The following is an 18073-nucleotide window of genomic DNA, read 5'->3' on the forward strand; positions in this document are numbered from 1 at the left end:
TCGGTTGTTGAATCTACCATTCCTTTGATTGTTGTTGCCCCTAAATTGTTGTTGTTGTGGCTATCATCATCATGAGGTGTATCCCTTCTATTAGGACACTCCCTAGCATAGTGGCTAAACTTGTTGCAAATGAAGCATCTTCCCTTCCTTGACATTGCTTCTTTGAACCTGCATTGTTCTTCTTTATAGCATGAGCGAAGAATGCAATAGGGTCATTCCTATTTGAAGGCATATCCATTTCCATCATCCTTGTTTCTTCTTGAGAACATCTGGTCAACAATTCTTCAAACCCTGGAATCTTGTCGCTGTTAAAAATAGTAGTGTTGAACACGTGCCACTCACGAGGGAGTCCTCCAAGGGCAATGAGAGTGACCTCCCTATCAGCAATAATTTCTCCAATTGAAAGAAGATCATTTTTTATCTCCGTAATCCTCATGAAGTAGGATTGAATGTCTTCACCTCTTCCCTTCTTTATATCCTTCATCTTGTTTTTGAGAAAGAGAACTTGGTTTACATTGCTAGATTTGAACATGCCATCCAACCTATTTGTTGTAGCAGCTACAACCACCCTCCAAAATTTTGGTCTGCATCAATTTCAGAGCCTCCCTTGAAGAGTTTCACTTGATGACTGCACACACTCGGGTTCATTCTGTGAGCTCGTGCGAGTCTTTACATCCGCCTTGCTTGTTCATTGCATTCAAGTCTCTGCATACTGATCTCTGAGTCATGCTTGCGACCATGTTATGGTTATGTTCAAAGTCTTCGCTTCGTATATGCTTGTTGTATTCGCTATAAAAGCATCTGTCGCACTCACACACAGAATCACATTCACTGTTGTACAAGCATCGTCTCAATCAATGAACGATCAATCATGAGTGTCGCGCTTGTCGCTTACACTGTCGGTCAGTCTTGTTGAACATGTGTGATCTGAAATGGGGCACTAAAAGGCTTCTTGTCAGCTTACAAGAACCTCTCCCACTCCAAAGCTTAAATATTCCCAAGATCTAGCTTATGCTTGACAATTTGTGAAATTAAAAGAACTTGAAATAGGTGTATGCTTATGTTGGCCTCTAACTGTATAGTTGCCTTAAGTTTATTTATTTTGGTGATATTTAAACACACATAACAATAAATGCAATGCAGCAAATAAACAAACACATAAGACAACAATATAATATGGAGTTCACCCTGATATCTTGGGCTACGTCACCGTGAGCTCTAGTCAACTCAACTAAGCTCTCTGGGATTATGGTAATCTTTCTTTTACAAGTTCCACACTCAACTCCATTGGTTTACAACTGAACCTATGGGTTTGGAATACCATCTTAGCCCACTGGTTGTCCAATCTCTGCAGATAGATCTAGGTTTCTCTGGACTTGACTCCTTTAGTCAGTGCTCTAAGCTTCTTGAGCTTCTGGCCTCTCTGACTCCCTCAGAATTCTGTATTGTCTCTGGAATCTTTCTTCTGTCTTCAGCACACTTCAAACACCAGCAATAGTTGGATAATTTGATCACTTTGCTATTCTCTCGGCTCTGGCTCTCGGCTTTGGCTCTGGCTCTCGGCTCTGACTCTGGCTCTGGCTCTCGGCTCTGACTCTGGCTCTAGCTTTGGCTCTCGGCTCTCGCTCTGGCTTTCGCTCCTGGCTCTGGCTCTTGGCTCTTATGAGCTTCTGGGTTCGCTTGACCTTCAAGAAACCCTCTGTCAATTGAGCTCTCTGGTTTCACTCGACCTCCAAGCGATTCCAAAACTCCAAGCTCCGGTGGCTCTGCCTCTATCAGCGCTCTGAAGGGACAAAAGCTCCCTTTGTCAATTGTGCTCTCTGGCTTTTGTGAGGCGTCCTTCTGGCTCTGCGGCTGCCTGTCTGTTTCTCTATGTATAATCATCCCTCTATCTCTTTGACTGGCCCTCTGGCTCTCTGGCTCTATGGCTCTACGACTGGCCATCTGGCTTTGTGGCTCTGTGGCTCTCTGCGTATAACGCATTCCTGTTACAACGCATCATTGTTACAAAACGCCCACTTACAGCGTGGCACAAATGATTCAAGAACAGGGACAGTTTACAAAGGAATTGGCGGGCACTTTCCAGGACAAAATCCTCGAAATAACCATATTTCCAATACATAGAGAATATAAATGGAAATATACTATCGAGTGCAAAAACCGGACTTCAACTAGAATGCAACCACATCTATAAACCCATCGGGTCCGCCATTCTATCGCAAATCACAATCGGATAGGCGTATGGCCAAAAAACCCAATACACGGGAAATACACAGAAATCCTGTAAATCCGGATTTCAAAAGTTATGAAATCGCGCTTATAAACTCTATCGGGTCTGCCTTTTATCGGCATATTGCAAGTCGCATATCGCAATGTGCATTGGCCCTTTGTATCGGGGATTCGTCGATCTCCCAATCTCCGATCACTCCGATCAGCGCCTCATCGGCTATCAGCGCATCGGCCCATCGGCACTTCGGCTATCGGCCCATTGGCGCATCGGTGCATCGGCCCATTGGCGCATCGGCCATCGGCTATCGGAGCATTGGCCCATTGGCGCATCAGCCATCGGCGCATCGGCCCATTGACGCATCGGCTATCGGCTATCGGCATTTCGGCATATCGGAGTACCGCTGCTCCCATGGTCCATGGTCCTTAAGCTTCCCCGATCGCCGATCACCGATCAAATCACGACCGTTGATCTGACTCTCAATCCGACGGTTCATGTCTTATCGCAATCGCAATCGCATGTCGTTGCATCCTTCGGCCTGTTGTCTACTCCTTTGCTTTTCTCCGATGCAATTTCCTTAAGGAACGCATATAAAGCCTTAAGCCCATTTTCATAAGGATTTGCCTCATTTTCTAAGGATAATGGGCAATCTTCCTTTTGCAATACCTTCTTCATCCGAAGTCCATTTTAGCCCATTCAAATTGCATTAGATTCAGATTGAAGAGATCTATGCAATGGGACTATTTCCAAGAGCATCCCTTGAATTTCATTTTTCCTTTGTGAGGAAAATTCATAGACTTAAAAGTCTACGTTAGATCCGTTTTGGATCACGCCTTCCCACTAAAAAGCTTTTGGTCTCCAAAATACTGATATACTGATCTGAACAATAAATGAGAGTAACAACACCCTCTTCTTTCAGCCTCCATACACTTGCCTTGCATAGTGCCTCTGAACCAAAGCCTTTGACCACTTTCTTTCCTGGATGTGCTGGTCCTCCTGGGAAGAACTGTTTTCCTCCTTGACTTCATACAAAACTCTTGTTGAGAAGGTCACAAAAGGTAGTTTGAACTTCTCTGCCTTGATCATTGATCTAAGGTGGCTCAAACCAATGTGAAGTTACATCTGCTTCATAGAATTTTCATTTGTACCTGTTTGACATACTGTCAACAACGACTATCAACAACAACAGGATTACAGACAACAACTAGATGGCCTAAACTCCTGCTTCAACAAAAGAAACAGATTTCACATCTTGTGAACACCTCTATGTCTTTACATCTGCATACAAATGATTGACTAGATAACAAGCCAACAAAACATTCCTTTAAAACAATTGACCCTTCAGATCAAGCATGTCTTTACATCTTTTTCTACATGCTTTTCCAAAGATGAAACACTTCATCATTATCTCCATCTTGGAGACCAAATCAACATTTTCCAAGTCAACATTAACATTACATGCATCCCAGAGCAATCAACCCTTCAAGTTAATTACACATACATGTTCAAATACAAGGACATCATCAACATCCCTGTGTTCATGCATATCATGCTTATGCATGCATTTCATCCTTCAACTTTCGCTTAAGCACATTGTACTTCCGAAGCTGAAATGAATATAATGTTGCAGCAATAAAGTGAGTCTCCTACTCAACTTTTTCTATTTACCTTTTTCGTAAAATCCTGCAACTTGCATTCCATTAACAAAGAAATTCATTCTATTGATTTGATGCATTTTCAAAAGACATGCAACCTTAATTGCATAAGAACTCTAACCATTTCTTACCAATCCATTTCAAAGGTCCTTCTTTTGTCTGCACATCAACAACAACATGTGAATCATCTTGAAACACATCAATCATGGAAACTTCTTTTCCATTCCTGCTATTTTTGTTGAAATTTGGTACCGGAGGACAGGTGGTTCCCTAAGGCTTTGATCTTTGGCCTAAGGAAAAGTGTTCAAAAAGAATTTAATTTTTCTCCTAAAGTGACTTTATAATTTTATAAAGTTAAATCTAATTTAAAAGTGACTTTAAGTGAAAAAGTTACTAAGTCTAATTTTAAAGTGACTTTTATAAAGTCAATGAAAAATTAGAAAGGAAAAGTGACTTTGGAAATAAATGACTAAGTGGGTCTTTATTAAAGTGGGGTGAATTAAAAAATAAAAAGTGAGATTTAAATGAATATTTAATCTCAGCCTTAGATCTCAATCTATTTCAGCCATTGGATTTAGGGATCACCCAAAAATCACTTGGATCACCCAAAAGTCACTTGGGGTTAGATTAAAGGAGGAAAAGGAGGAAAAGGTCATTAATTCTTTCATGAGCAGATTGAGAGAAGGAGAGCAAGAGAGCAAGGGAGATTTTTGGACAGTGAGCTGCGGAGTTTCAGCAGCGGAGTTTCAGCAGAGCGGAGTTTCAGCAGCGGAGTTTCAGCAGGGCGGAGTTTTAGCAAGTCTGTACAGTGGAGTTTCAGCAGGGCAGAGTTTCAGCAAGGTGGAGTTTCAGCAAGGCTGAGATAAGTTGTAAAAGTTTGCTTGCTGATTTTTGCTGAATATTTCTCTTACTGTAAAAAGGCATTTTCCAGAAATAAAGAAGAGCTCTCAAACTGGTTTTCCCCAAGAGTTGTAAGGGGTTTTTCCAGGGTCACATTGACCAAAAATCTCAGTGAAATGTGTTTTAATGGTTCTTTATTATTGCTGATTTTTATTTCTGCAATTTCCAGCATTCTGTAAAATTTCCAGAATTTGTGTTTTCAGCAAATTTATTTTTTCCAGCTTGTTAAATGTATGGTTATGGGAAAGGGCATTTAACTATATGGGAGAAACAAGGAGAAACTGAAAACTGGGGTGGGAAATGAGAAATTTCTACATGGTATCAGAGCTTGAGTGCTAAAGGACAGTTTGGGATAGCAAAAGGAAAAATTACAGCGGCTGATTTTTCACTCAGAAAATTCCAGCAAGCTGATTTTTTTCATAAACAACAGTTTTATCTTTACTACAGCAGTGCTATTTTTCAGTTTTAGGACAGCAGGATATCATTGGGATTGAGGGTGGAGGATAGGCTGGATGGGCATACAAATTACAGCGTTTGGAAGGAGAGAATGCATTGTATCTTTGAGGAGGCAGAAGTCTGGGATATCATGGTGCATACCACACAGAACCCTGTTGTTGTGCCTACTGGTGCTACTCAGTTGACAGCTTATAATAAAAAGAACAACAAGGGTAAGAGGCTGATTCTAGATGGAATCAAAGACCAATGCATTCTTCATGTGAGAGGAAAGAGCAATGCCCATGAGATGTGGACAACATTGTCCAATCTCTACCAGAGTACCAATGAGAACCGGAAGATGGTCCTGAAGGAGAAGCTGAAGAACATTAAGATGGGTAATGATAGTGCAGCAGGATATCTCACAAAGATTACTAATGTGAGAGATGAGTTGGCAGCGATTGGAGAGGCCATTCCACCGACTGAGTTGGTGCAGATTGCAGTGAATGGCCTCCCCCGTTCATGGTTGAACTTTGCTGAGGGGGTTTGTGCACGTGAGACCCTTCCCACATGGGAGAGGTTTTGGGATGATTGCATTCAGACAGAGATCAGGAAAGGTCAGCTTGGGGCAGCCAAGCTAGTTGAGCAGGATGAGGATGTAGCACTGGTGGCAGGAGGCAAGAAAGGCAAAGGGAAGAAGCAGGCTTCCACAAGCAGTGGTGGGGGCAAAGGCAAAGGTAAAGGTAAACAGGGGAACACACAGAAGGACTATTTCAAGGTGAAGTGTTGGAATTGTTAAAAGATGGGACACTATGCAGTTGTGTGTCCGAAGAAGAAGAAGAAGAAGGGAAGAACCAGGACGCGGCAGCTTCAACAGAGATTGAGGACTTTGCAAGTCGTTTTGACCGGGAGTTTGTGTTCACTACATGTGAGTCCTCTAGTGTAGGATCACCTGCCACACAGGTTCAGAAGGAGCATGCTTTTCCCTCGATTAGCGGAGCATCTTCAGGTATCTGGGATGTGGACAGTGGGGCTTCACGTCACATGACAGGAGTCCGTGAGTACTTCTCAGAGCTTTCAGAGAGTGGCACTGATATAGAGGTAGTACTCGGTGATGACAGAGTTGTTAGAGCATTCGGGGTGGGGACACTGACATTTCATAGGGAGTCCAAACCTCCCTTGAAAGTGTCAGATGTTCTTTATGTGCCAGGGATGAGGAAGAACCTCATATTCGTCTCAGCTTTGGAGAACAGAGGATATGAGGTACTGTTCAGGGGAAGACAGGTGTTGATGTATCCCAGGGGCACTCCAGCTGATTCAGCTAGAGTGATAGGTGTACGCCATGCAAAGGTGTACAAGTTTGCATTCCAGCCCCTTTTGGCATTGGGCAGTAGTACCGACAGCATAGCTAGCAGTTCTGAGCTGTGTGAGATTTGGCACCGCAGGATGGGACATATGTATCATGGAGCCTTGAGGACATTGCGGGAGATCACTACAAGTGTGCCAGATTTCAGTACTGATCACTTTGATACTTGCAGAGGATGTGCGATGGGCAAGTTTGCCAACTCCCCTTTTCCCAGCAGTGACAGCAGAGCGACTGGGATACTTGATTTGATTCATTCCGATGTGAGCGGTCGGATGTCTCATGTTTCCTTGAGTGGATATGAGTACTATGTTTTATTCATTGATGATCACTCCAGGAGGACCTGGATTTATTTCTTGAAGACCAAGAGTGAGGTCTTCAAGCGGTTTCAGGAGTTCAGAGCTCTTGTGGAGACACAGACAGGTTGAAAGATCAAGTCCCTGAGGTCGGACAATGGAGGAGAGTACACCCTTGGAGAGTTTGTTGACTATTGTGCGGAGGCAGGCATTAGGAAAGAGTTCACTGTTCCTTACAACCCCCAGCAGAACGGGGTTGTAGAGAGGAAGAACAGATCCATCATAGGGGCTGCCAAAGCCATGTTACATGATCAGGGGTTGCCATTGTTCTTGTGGGCAGAGGCCTGCAACACAGTTGTTTACTTGCAGAACAGGAGTCCGCATCGTGCCTTGGGGCACATGACTCCGGAGGAGGCTTTCTCTGGGAAGAAGCCTAATATTGGTCATCTTCATATCTTTGGATGCATTACATACTCCTATATACCCAAGGAGAAGAGGACCAAACTAGAGCCCACCGCAGAGAAGGGTATCTTTGTGGGCTACAGTGAGACCTCAAAGGCCTTTCGGATTTACATTCCTGCATAGAGGAGAGTTGTTGTCAAACGGGATGTGAAGTTCGAGGAGGACAGGGCCTTTAGGAGGTCACGGGAGTTAGAGTATCTGGATCAGCCAGACCCTCAGCAGCAGTTGAGTCAGCCGCAGGGATCCAGTGGGCAGGGATCAGGAGGATCAGGAGGATCAGGCAGTACATCTATGAGGATGTCAGGTCCGTCAGTGAGCAGTGGCTCACCGAGCCAGAGGGGTGGTGCTCCGGGCAGCATGCAGAGCAGTTCACAGAGAAGTTCACTAGGGAGTCCACTGATGGACAGTTCACACTGTACCTCAGCTTCTACAGGTTCAGGTGCATGCAAGAGGACAACAGACAGACAGTCAGGAGTTCATGCTCCTGATGATGACGAGGAGGAGTTTCATTCTCCGGTGGGAGAAGTGCGCTCAGGGAAGAGGAAGCCCAAGTGGCTTCAGGACACCTTGAGAGATGCCTCATCTGTTGCTGAGCCGAAGAGGCCGGTCAGAGAGAGTAGACCACCTGAGAGGTTTTGTAGCTATATGGCGATGGTTACCAGCATCCTTGACTCTGAGCCTTCTAGCTATGAGGAGGCAGCTAGCCAGCAGGTCTGGAGAGAGGCCATGCAGGAGGAGTATTCTTCTATCATGAAGAATGATGTTTGGGAGGTGGTGTCGAGGCCTGAGGGCAAATCCGTGGTTACTTCCAGATGGCTTTACAAGGTAAAGCATGCTGCAGATGGCAGCATTGAAAAATTCAAAGCAAGGTTTGTGGCTAGAGGGTTCTCCCAGGTAGAGGGAGTTGATTATGAGGAGACCTTCGCTCCCGTGGCTCGATATACTTCGATCCGCTCCATTATATCGATAGCAGCAGAGATGGGTTGGAAGATCCACTAGATGGATGTGAACGTTGCATTTCTCAATGGCTTCATACAGGAGGAGGTGTACATTGAGCAGCCACAGGGCTTTGAGGTGCATGGGAAGGAGTCCCATGTGTGCAGACTGAAGAAGGCCCTTTATGGCCTGAAGCAAGCTCCCAGAGCTTGGTACTCCAGGATAGATACATATTTGCAGGGGATGGGTTTCACAAAGAGTGAGGCAGATCCGAACCTTTACTTTATTGTGATTGGTGAGGAGCCTCTCACTTTGGTGTTGTACGTGGATGACTTGGTCATTACAGGTGTAGAGAGACTCATAGAGCACTGCAAGAGAGATCTTGCGACGGAGTTGGAGATGAAGGACATCGGCTTGATGCATTACTTTTTGGGCTTGGAGGTGTGGCAGGAGGAGGGGCATTTCTTCCTGGGGCAGGGGAAGTATATTGTGGACATCCTTAGCAGATTCCACATGGAGGATTGTAGACCCATGTCGACACCGATGATCACCAACTGGAAGAAGCTTCATGCTTCGGATTCCGAGTTGGTGGATCCCACATTGTACAGGCAGCTGATTGGTTCCTTGATGTATTTGGTCAACAATAGACCAGATATATGTTTTGCAGTCAACACGATGAGTCAGTTTATGTGTGAGCCTAGCAAGGTTCACTGGGTGGCTGCAAAACACATTTTGCGGTACTTGCAGGGGACAGTGGATTATGGTCTGGACTACAGGCAGGGAGATGGAGTGAGATTGGCAGGATACACTGATTCTGATTGGGCAGGTTGTGCTTCTGATAGGAAGAGCACTTCAGGGTGCTGTTTTGGGTTGGGTTCAGCAGTAGTGTCATGGTTCAACCGGAAGCAGCAGTCAGTAGCACTGAGTTCAGTGGAAGCAGAGTATATGGCAGCCAGTCCAGCTAGTTGTGAGGCTATCTGGCTTCGCAAGGTGTTGTTTGGCTTATTTGGTCAGTCGTTGAGACCTTCAGTGATTTACTGTGATAATTAGAGTTGCATTAAACTCACGGAGAATCCAGTATTTCATGACAGATCAAAGCATATCGGGATTAGATATCATTTCATCAGAGACTATGTTCAGAAGGGAGCTGTGAAGCTTTAGTATATTTCCACTGATGAGCAGGTTGCAGATATTCTTACCAAAGCCTTACCACGGGGCAAGCATGTCTACTTCAGAGACAAGATGGGTGTGGTGAGGAACACCTTCCTCGGTAAGAGGGAGTGTTGAAATTTGGTACCGGAGGACAGGTGGTTCCCTAAGGCTTTGATCTTTGGCCTAGGGAAAAGTGTTCAAAAAGAATTTAATTTTTCTCCTAAAGTGACTTTATAATTTTATAAAGTTAAATCTAATTTAAAAGTGACTTTAAGTGATAAAGTTACTAAGTCTAATTTTAAAGTGACTTTTATAAAGTCAATGAAAAATTAGAAAGGAAAAGTGACTTTGGAAATAAATGATTAAGTGGGTCTTTATTAAAGTGGGGTGAATTAAAAAATAAAGAGTGAAATTTAAATGAGCATTTAATCTTAGCCTTAGATCTCAATCTATTTCAGCCATTGGATTTAGGGATCACCCAAAAGTCACTTGGATCACCCAAAAGTCACTTGGGGTTAGATTAAAGGAGGAAAAGGTCATTAATTCTTTCATGAGCAGATTGAGAGAAGGAGAGCAAGAGAGCAAGGGAGATTTCTGGACAGTGAGCTGCAGAGTTTCAGCAGAGCGGAGTTTCAGCAGCGGAGTTTCAGCAGGGCGGAGTTTCAGCAAGTCTGTATAGCAGAGTTTCAACAGGGCGGAGTTTCAGCAAGGCGGAGTTTTAGCAAGGCTGAGTTTCAGCAAGGTTGAGATAAGTTGTAAAAGTTTGCTTGCTGATTTTTGCTGAATATTTCTCTTACTGTAAAAAGGCATTTTCCAGAAATAAAGAAGAGCTCTCAAACTGGTTTTCCCCAAGAGTTGTAGGGAGTTTTTCCAAGGTCACATTGACCAAAAATCTCAATGTTTAAATGTGTTTTAATGGCTGTTTATTATTGCTGATTTTTATTTCTGCAATTTCCAGCATTCTGTAAAATTTCCAGAATTTGTGTTTTCAGCAAATTTATTTTTTCCAGCTTGTTAAATGTATGGTTATGGGAAAGGGCATTTAACTATACGGGAGAAATAAGGAGAAACTGAAAACCGGGGTGGGAAATGAGAAATTTCTACAATTTTCTCTTTCCACCTCTTCAAGTTTCGTGGAAGTATTGTTGGATTCAAAGTCCAACACTTTGCAGCAATATGTCCCTGCTTATGGCAGTAAGTGCAACATGTGCATCTCCTCAACAGCATGATTTTCCTTGTCCAATGGACCTTTGGCTTCTTTCTTCTTTTCCTTCCAAAGTTTCCTGCATGTGGCCATTCTCTTCCAACAGCTAGAAACATTATGGTTAACCAAACCACAAAAAGAACATGAAATTCTTTTCCCATGCTTATATGGAAATTTATCATGCTTTACATAATCAAAAGGAATATGATTAGAACTAGATTTATACCTTTCTCTTTTCACCTTTATTGCCTTCATGAGGAGGTGAATTGAATGAAGAAGTAGCTCCCTTTGGAACACCATCAACCTCTTCAATGGTTTCAGAGTTTCCACAACTCTCAGGTTCAAGTGTATGCTTATGAACACCTACATCCTGCAAATGATGTTTCAAGCTATTGCATTCCCCATGAATACAATCTTTACACTCTTGAGGTAGAAGACCTGAAATGAAACTCCTTCTTGGAACTGTTTCAATTGTTTTCATGGCTGCTTTGGAACTTTCTCCATAAGACTATCCATAGCCAAGACCCAAATACTTAGGCCTTTCCTCAACCATTATTGGCTCAACAATACCCTGTGCATGTTTGCCCAAGCCTTTTCCTTCATAGCCCATCTTGGACATTAACTTGGAACCTATGCCTCTGGTATGTTTTTCAAAAGAACCAATATAAACATTCTTAGAAGAATTTGAAGACAAACAGGAATTGTTTACCTCTTCTTCAAGCTGATACTTGACCAAAGCTTCTTTGGCAACAAAGAGTTGTGTCTCCAACTCATGCATCCTTTTCAGGTTCATATTTGCAATTTGTCAGAAAGCAACTGCTTCTCTTCCTTCATGGAATTCAACTGTTCTCTAAGTATGATGCTCTTCCTTTCATCCTCATACATTTCTCTCATCATATCCATCATGGTGAACAAGTCTTGATTCTTGTCTTCATCAAAGAATCTTGTGAAGAAAGAAGAATTTGAGGACTCACTTGTAGAAGTTGTCATTATCAAAATGAACAAAAGAACTTCAAACAAGATTAACAAAGAGCTTATTCAAGCAACCTTTTGCAACAAACCTCTTGTGCTTCAAGGATTGCTTTGAGGTCCTTTGGGATAAGAAGAATGCCTTCAGCCCTTCTTCCTTCTTGTCCTCTCCTGGACTTAGCTAACAGTAGCTTTCACCTCTGCAAACTCACACAACAGTCAATTTACAAACAATCAAACAGTAAAATCCTTGCTATTGTTTGAACACCTTTCAAGTTAAACAAGCATATAGATTGCTCGGTCAATCAAGCATTCTGATCTGGTACCACTTGTATCATGATGCAATCTGCTCTGATATAACCAGTTCTGACATAACCTTCTTTGAAGGTGGGGTTAACCAACCTTTGCTTTGATAAAACCAGATCTGATATGACCTGCTCTGATACCACCTGATCTGAAATGGGGCACTAAAAGGCTTCTTGTCAGCTTACAAGAACCTCTCCCGCTCCAAAGCTTAAATATTCCCAAGATCTAGCTTATGCTTGACAATTTGTGGAATTAAAAGAACTTGAAATAGGTGTATGCTTATGTTGGCCTCTAACTGTATAGTTGCCTTAAGTTTATTTGCTTTGCTGATATTTAAACACACATAACAATAAATGCAATGCAGCAAATAAACAAACACATAAGACAACAATATAATATGGAGTTCACCCTGATATCTTGGGCTACGTCTCCATGAGCTCTAGTCAACTCGACTAGGCTCTCTGGGATTATGGTAATCTTTCTTTTACAAGTTCCACACTCAACTCCATTGGTTTACAACTAAACCTATGGGTTTAAAATACCATCTTATCCCGCTGGCTGTCCATACTCTACAGAGAGATCTAGGTTTCTCTGGACTTGACTCCTTCAATCAATGCTCTGAGCTTCTTGAGCTTTTGGCCCCTCTGACTCCCTCAGAATTCTGTATTGTCTCTGGAATCCTTCTTCTGTCTTCAGCACACTTCAGACACCAACAATAGCTAGATCATTTGATCTCTTTGTTGTTCTCTCTGCTCTGGCTCTGGCTCTGGCTCTCGGCTCTCGCTCTAGCTTTGGCTCTTGGCTCTAGCTCTTAGCTCTTACGAGCTTCTGGGTTCGTTTGACCTCCAAGCGACCCTCTGTCAATTGAGCTCTCTGGTTTCGTTCGACCTCCAAGTAATTCCAAAACTCCAAGCTCTGGTGGCTCTGCCTCTACAGCTCTCTGAAGGGACAAAAACTTCCTTTGTCAATTGTGCTCTTTGGCTTTCGTGAGGCGTCCTTCTGGCTCTGCAGCTGCCTGTCCGTTTCTTTGTGTGTAATCATCCCTCTATCTCTTCGACTAGCCCTCTGGCTCTCTGGCTCTCTGGCTCTGCGACTGGCCATCTGGCTCTGTGGCTTTGTGGCTCTCTGCGTATAACGCATTCCTGTTACAACGCATCATTGTTACAAAATGCCCGCTTACAACGTGGCACAAATGATTCAAGAACAGGGACAGTTTACAAAGGAATTGGCGGGCACTTTCCAGGACAAAATCTGCGAAATAACCATATTTCCAATACACAGAAATATACTATCGGGCGCAAAAAGCGAACTTCAACTGGAATGCAACCACATCTATAAACCCATCAGGTCCGCCATTCTATCACAAATCGCAATCACATAGGCGTATGGCCAAAAAACCAAATACATGGGAAATACACAGAAATCCCGTAAATCCGGATTTCAAAAGTTATGAAATCACGCTTATAAACTCTATTGGGTCCGCCTTTTATCAGCATATTGCAAGTTGCATATCACAATGTGCATTGGCCCTTTGTATCAGGGATTCGCCGATCTCCCGATCTCTGATCACTCTGATCGGCGCCTCATCGGCTATCGACGCATCGGCCCATCGGCACTTCAGCTATCGGCCCATCGGCGCATCGGCTATCGACTATCGGTATTTTGGCATATCGGAGTACCGTTGCTCCCATGGTCCATGGTCCTTAAGCTTCCCCGATCGCCGATCACCAATCAAATCATGACCGTTGATCCGACTCTCGATTTGACGGTTCATGTCTTATCGCATCATCGCAATCGCAATCGCATGTCGCTGCATCCTTCGGTCTGTTGTCCGCTCCTTTGCTTTTCTCCGATGCGATTTCCTTAAGGAACACATATAAAGCCTCAAGCCCATTTTCATAAGGATTTGCCTCCTTTTCTAAGGATAATGGGAAATCTTCCTTTTGCAATAACTTCTTCATCCGAAGTCCAATTTAGCCCATTCAAATTGCATTAGATTCAGATTGAAGAGATCTATGCAATGGGACTATTTCCAAGAGCATCCCTTGACTTTCATTTTTCCTCTGTGAGGAAAATTCAGACTTAAAAGTCTATGTTAGATCCATTTTGGATCAATGTGTATCTGGATGGTTTGGTCGTTTCATCGTCAAATCATGCGAGTGTGTGTTTGTATGATCACCTATGCATCTTTCAATTGTTCACACACTTAGCCATTTTTGCTGAAGGTTCTGACGACCTGACTCCCCTCTGACAGCTGGACCATCACCCTGCCATTGACTCGATCAACTATGAACCAGAACAACGCAGAAGCACCAAGCTAGTCTTTTCAAGCTAAGTTGCCCGCAAGCAATCCAATCAACTCTCATTTTGGTCACCCGAACAGTGGGACCCAACAGTCACCCCAACACTGACTCCCCTAAAAAATTGCGCAAAGGCCACTGACCTCACCCGCTCAACTAACTGAGGAAATTGCGCAGACAGGTCGGACAAACACCAAATGCTTGTCCTTGTCTCCCTCAGAAAATTGCGCAGTTTTCCCAATCAGTCATCCTGACAGTCGACCCACTGTTCATCTCAGAAACTGTGCAGTGTTCATGAGCAAGTCTTCCGCTGCCCATCAGTCAGCTCAACTTAGAAATTGCGCAGAGATGATCAACAGGCTAGACTCTTGGCCTTAGTGCAGTTTTCCTTGCCAGTAGCCCCTAGCAGCAGACTGCCAGTTCCCTCTGGGAATTGAGAAATTTCTACTGCCAGTCTCCCTAGCAGCCAACTAGCAATTCCCTCTAGGAATTGTGCAGTTTTGGCTGCCAATGACCTCAGTAGCCAACTGGCCGTTACCTCTTGGAATTGCGTAGTTTTGGCTGCCAGTCTCTCGGGCAGTTCCCCAGAAAAACTGCGCAATCCCTGCTCGCTGACCCTTCATGCAGCCCAGCCCGTTCCTCTAGAAAATTGCGCAAATATGGTTGTCCAACCCCGTTGCCCGTTCGTTTTGAAAGATGCGCAAAGCATGCCTGCCTTGCCTTCCAACAGCGTGAACTGTTCCTCCCAAAATTTGTGCAATTTTACCTCTCAGCCGAGCCAAACCTTGCAAACAATCACTGTCGACTCAGATTGCCCGTCTCCATCTCTCAGTGACTCTTGCGCAGTTTTCATCGGCAGTTTCCCGGAGCCATCATCCCGCATCACAGCCTTGCTGCCTCTCCCAATCACCTACATCCGAATGATCATGTGTCATGGTAGACTAGGAGGTTTTGGATTTGAGGTCGTCTCGTTATGAGTGACTGCAAGTACAGGTACACCAACCAATGTTGTGAAAATCGCGATCGAGATTAAATTGGCGCGGGGAACAAATCAGAAAAATCGGAAAAATCGGGAAAAAATCGTTTGGTACAAAAATATTCATTTTTTTTCAATTTTTTTAATATCTAAACCATCTACAACATAAAATAAATACATTGACACATAAATATGATAAAAAAATTAATATATAAGATGTTTAATATCATTTCTAGAGCTAAAATCACACACAACATTGAATCATGTCCTGAATAGTAAGTCCTGACTCCTGAGTCCCAACTCAGCCTCAAAATATCAACAAAAAATATGATAATGTATCTCATCATGTCATAATGTCATATACAATAAAATGAAAGTCTAATCCTATTGATTTCCTCTGCCCCTCTTGCGAGAAAATGCCACAACTTTCCCTCTAGATGTAGATGCTAGTGCCCGTGCTGGTGGAAATGGCAGTGGAGTCTGATGTGCTCTAGAAGCTGAAGAACTAGAAGTAGGAACTATAGGAGATAGACCACGTCCTCTACTGGTGGTTGTGGTAGCCCGGGCAGGCGGTGTCACCTCCTCCTCCTCCTCCTGCTCCTCCTCCCCCTCCACTACATCCTGCACTAACCAATCATCAGGAGAATCCATGAGAGGCCTCTCGGCCTCAACCCTCCATGCAGCAGTGGTGTCAATCCCATCTAATGAGATGGCATCCACATCAGGTGTCCTCTCAAGTTGCCTCACCCACAATCGAAGATTGTAGTAGACGTAGACCATGTCATTAAGTTGTTGGGACTCCAACCTGTACAAAGATCATGAAATAATAATAATAATTATAAAAAAAATATTGTTTAATGAATTCAAAAATTTATTTGGAAATTTGCAATATTTTAAATGTTTAAGTGTTAACCTGTTGCGCTTTTTGTTGTGTATTTTTTCAAATACACTCCAGTTGCGCTCACATCCTAAGGAGCTGCATGTTTGGCTGAGGATGCGAATGGCAAGCTTTTGCAGAAGGGGTACCCTGCCACCATACATTTTCCACCATGCATCTACAACAAAATTACAAATAAAATTTTAAATAAACATAAGAAAAAAATGGAATTTGAAAAGACAATGAAATTTAAAACAAAGTTACAAACTAAAAAATACCTGGCATTTTAATCGTCCTATCAATGATAGCCATGTCAAAGCCAAATGTGCCACCTGCCATCCTATATGTCTCAATTTGTTTAGAGATCTCTATACGTTGTTCTGGAGATCGCACCATCTTCTAGACACAGGATAAGAATTCATCCATGATCTCAGCATCAAAATCAAATTCACATGCATAAGAAAATGCAGGGTTCAGGAAAAGCCCAGCAGCATGAATGGGACAATGGAGTGTGTTGTTCCATCTCTCATCAATCACTCCCCATAGAAGGAGTTGTTTCTGAAACCCATCATCTCCCTTATCATCATAGTAGGCCTGAATGGCTTCTTTGGCCCTGTCCATGGCTTCATACAAATAGCCCATTGCGGGCTTCTCACCATCAATCAACTGAAGAACCTTTACCAAAGGTTCAGTAACGGCGCACACCTCCTGCACTCCCGCCCAGAAGTCTTCCTGGTATAAAACTAGTCTGCATACGGCCTCTCCTTCTGGTTTGCGGCTCATTGGCAAAGCACGCCACTCTTCTGAAAGAAACATTCTCTTCACATCCCACATAGAAGTCAAGAGGGATTGAAGAGATATGAAACTGGTGGCAAACCGTGTAACGGCGGGGCGCACCAACTCTTTGTTGTTGGTGAATCTTCTCATCAAGCTAAGCACAGATGTATGATTATATATAAATTTTGTAATGCTTTTTGATGAGTCAACAATATCTTTGACAAAGGGAATTTTCCCTATGTCCTCTAACATCAAATCAATACAATGGGCAGCACAAGGTGTCCAAAATAAAGTAGGATGCCTGTCCATAAGCATCCTACCAGCAGGAACATAATTTGCAGCATTGTCCGTTATGACTTGGACAACATGTTGTTCACCCACCTCCAAAATAAACACATCTAGCAAATCACATAAAGATCTTGCATCTTTGATTTGTGCAGATGCATCAACAAATTTGATAAACAGTCCCCTTGGGACAACTAACCAAGAAGTTTATAAGGGTTCTCCCCTTTTGGTCAGTCCAACCATCTGACATAACAGTGCATCCCGTTTGTGCCCATGATGCCCTAAAATCCTCCAATCTTTGGGTGCAGTCATGCTTTTCATTTTGAAGAATCCGGCGTCTGAAATCATGATAAGAAAGGATTTTGTACCTCGGGCCAACACTGGAAATAGCATCAACAGTAGGTTGGAAAAATGGATTATTCCTTACAATGGTGAAAGGAATATCACTCCAGAGGAGAAATTTTGCCATCAACTTGTCAGCTTGTTCTTTCTCAGTTCTTTTTAGCATTGAACCAATAGATGGCTGTGAACCAGGTGTGGTTCAAGGAACAAAAAATGATGATGCAGCTACCGGATTGGCTGATGCTGCAGTAGAACTAGCGCCACTTGGCCCACTTCCTTCAGCTGACCTTTTTAGTTGCCTTTTAGTTCTTCTTTGGCCTCTCTAGTCTGCTCTAATTCTTCCAGTGCTCTCATGGCTCTTTGGATAAGTTCAGGATTTGTATTTGTACAAGGCCCCACATCATGTCCAAGGATTTGGGCAAGGTGAAACTTCAATCTGTACACCCCCCCCCGAACATCTCCTTTCCACACAACTTGCAACTCAAGTTTTGTCTATCATTCGGAGCATGAAGTATAGCATATTCCCAGAAATGATCCAATTTCCTTGGCATGTTTGTTTTTGAACTTTGAAGTTGCAAACTTGAAGTCTTGAATGGTGTTTTGGTGCAGTTGTG

At 43.3% G+C, this 18073-nt stretch overlaps 2 protein-coding genes across 5 annotated transcripts in view; both read right to left on the reverse strand.

Annotated features, from left to right (window-relative positions):
• The window catches only part of LOC149185239 (putative plastid-lipid-associated protein 4, chloroplastic), a 169532-nt gene that overhangs the window by 35753 nt on the left and 115706 nt on the right, over window positions 1–18073 (reverse strand). The window lies entirely within an intron of this gene.
• Window positions 1398–16220, reverse strand: LOC149185241 (uncharacterized). The gene is made up of 3 exons (XM_089417998.1): window positions 16092–16220; window positions 15810–15983; window positions 1398–1479 (listed from the first exon to the last, which is right to left on the reverse strand). The coding sequence occupies exons 1-3, from the start codon at window positions 16217–16219 to the stop codon at window positions 1398–1400; spliced, it is 384 nt and encodes a 127-aa protein (XP_089274124.1). The 5' UTR covers window position 16220.

Source organism: Pinus tabuliformis, chromosome 3_2 (genome assembly GCF_031772625.1).
Source record: "Pinus tabuliformis cultivar Carrire ecotype Pingquan chromosome 3_2, CPIR1, whole genome shotgun sequence".
NCBI classification, from domain to species: domain Eukaryota; kingdom Viridiplantae; phylum Streptophyta; class Pinopsida; order Pinales; family Pinaceae; genus Pinus; species Pinus tabuliformis.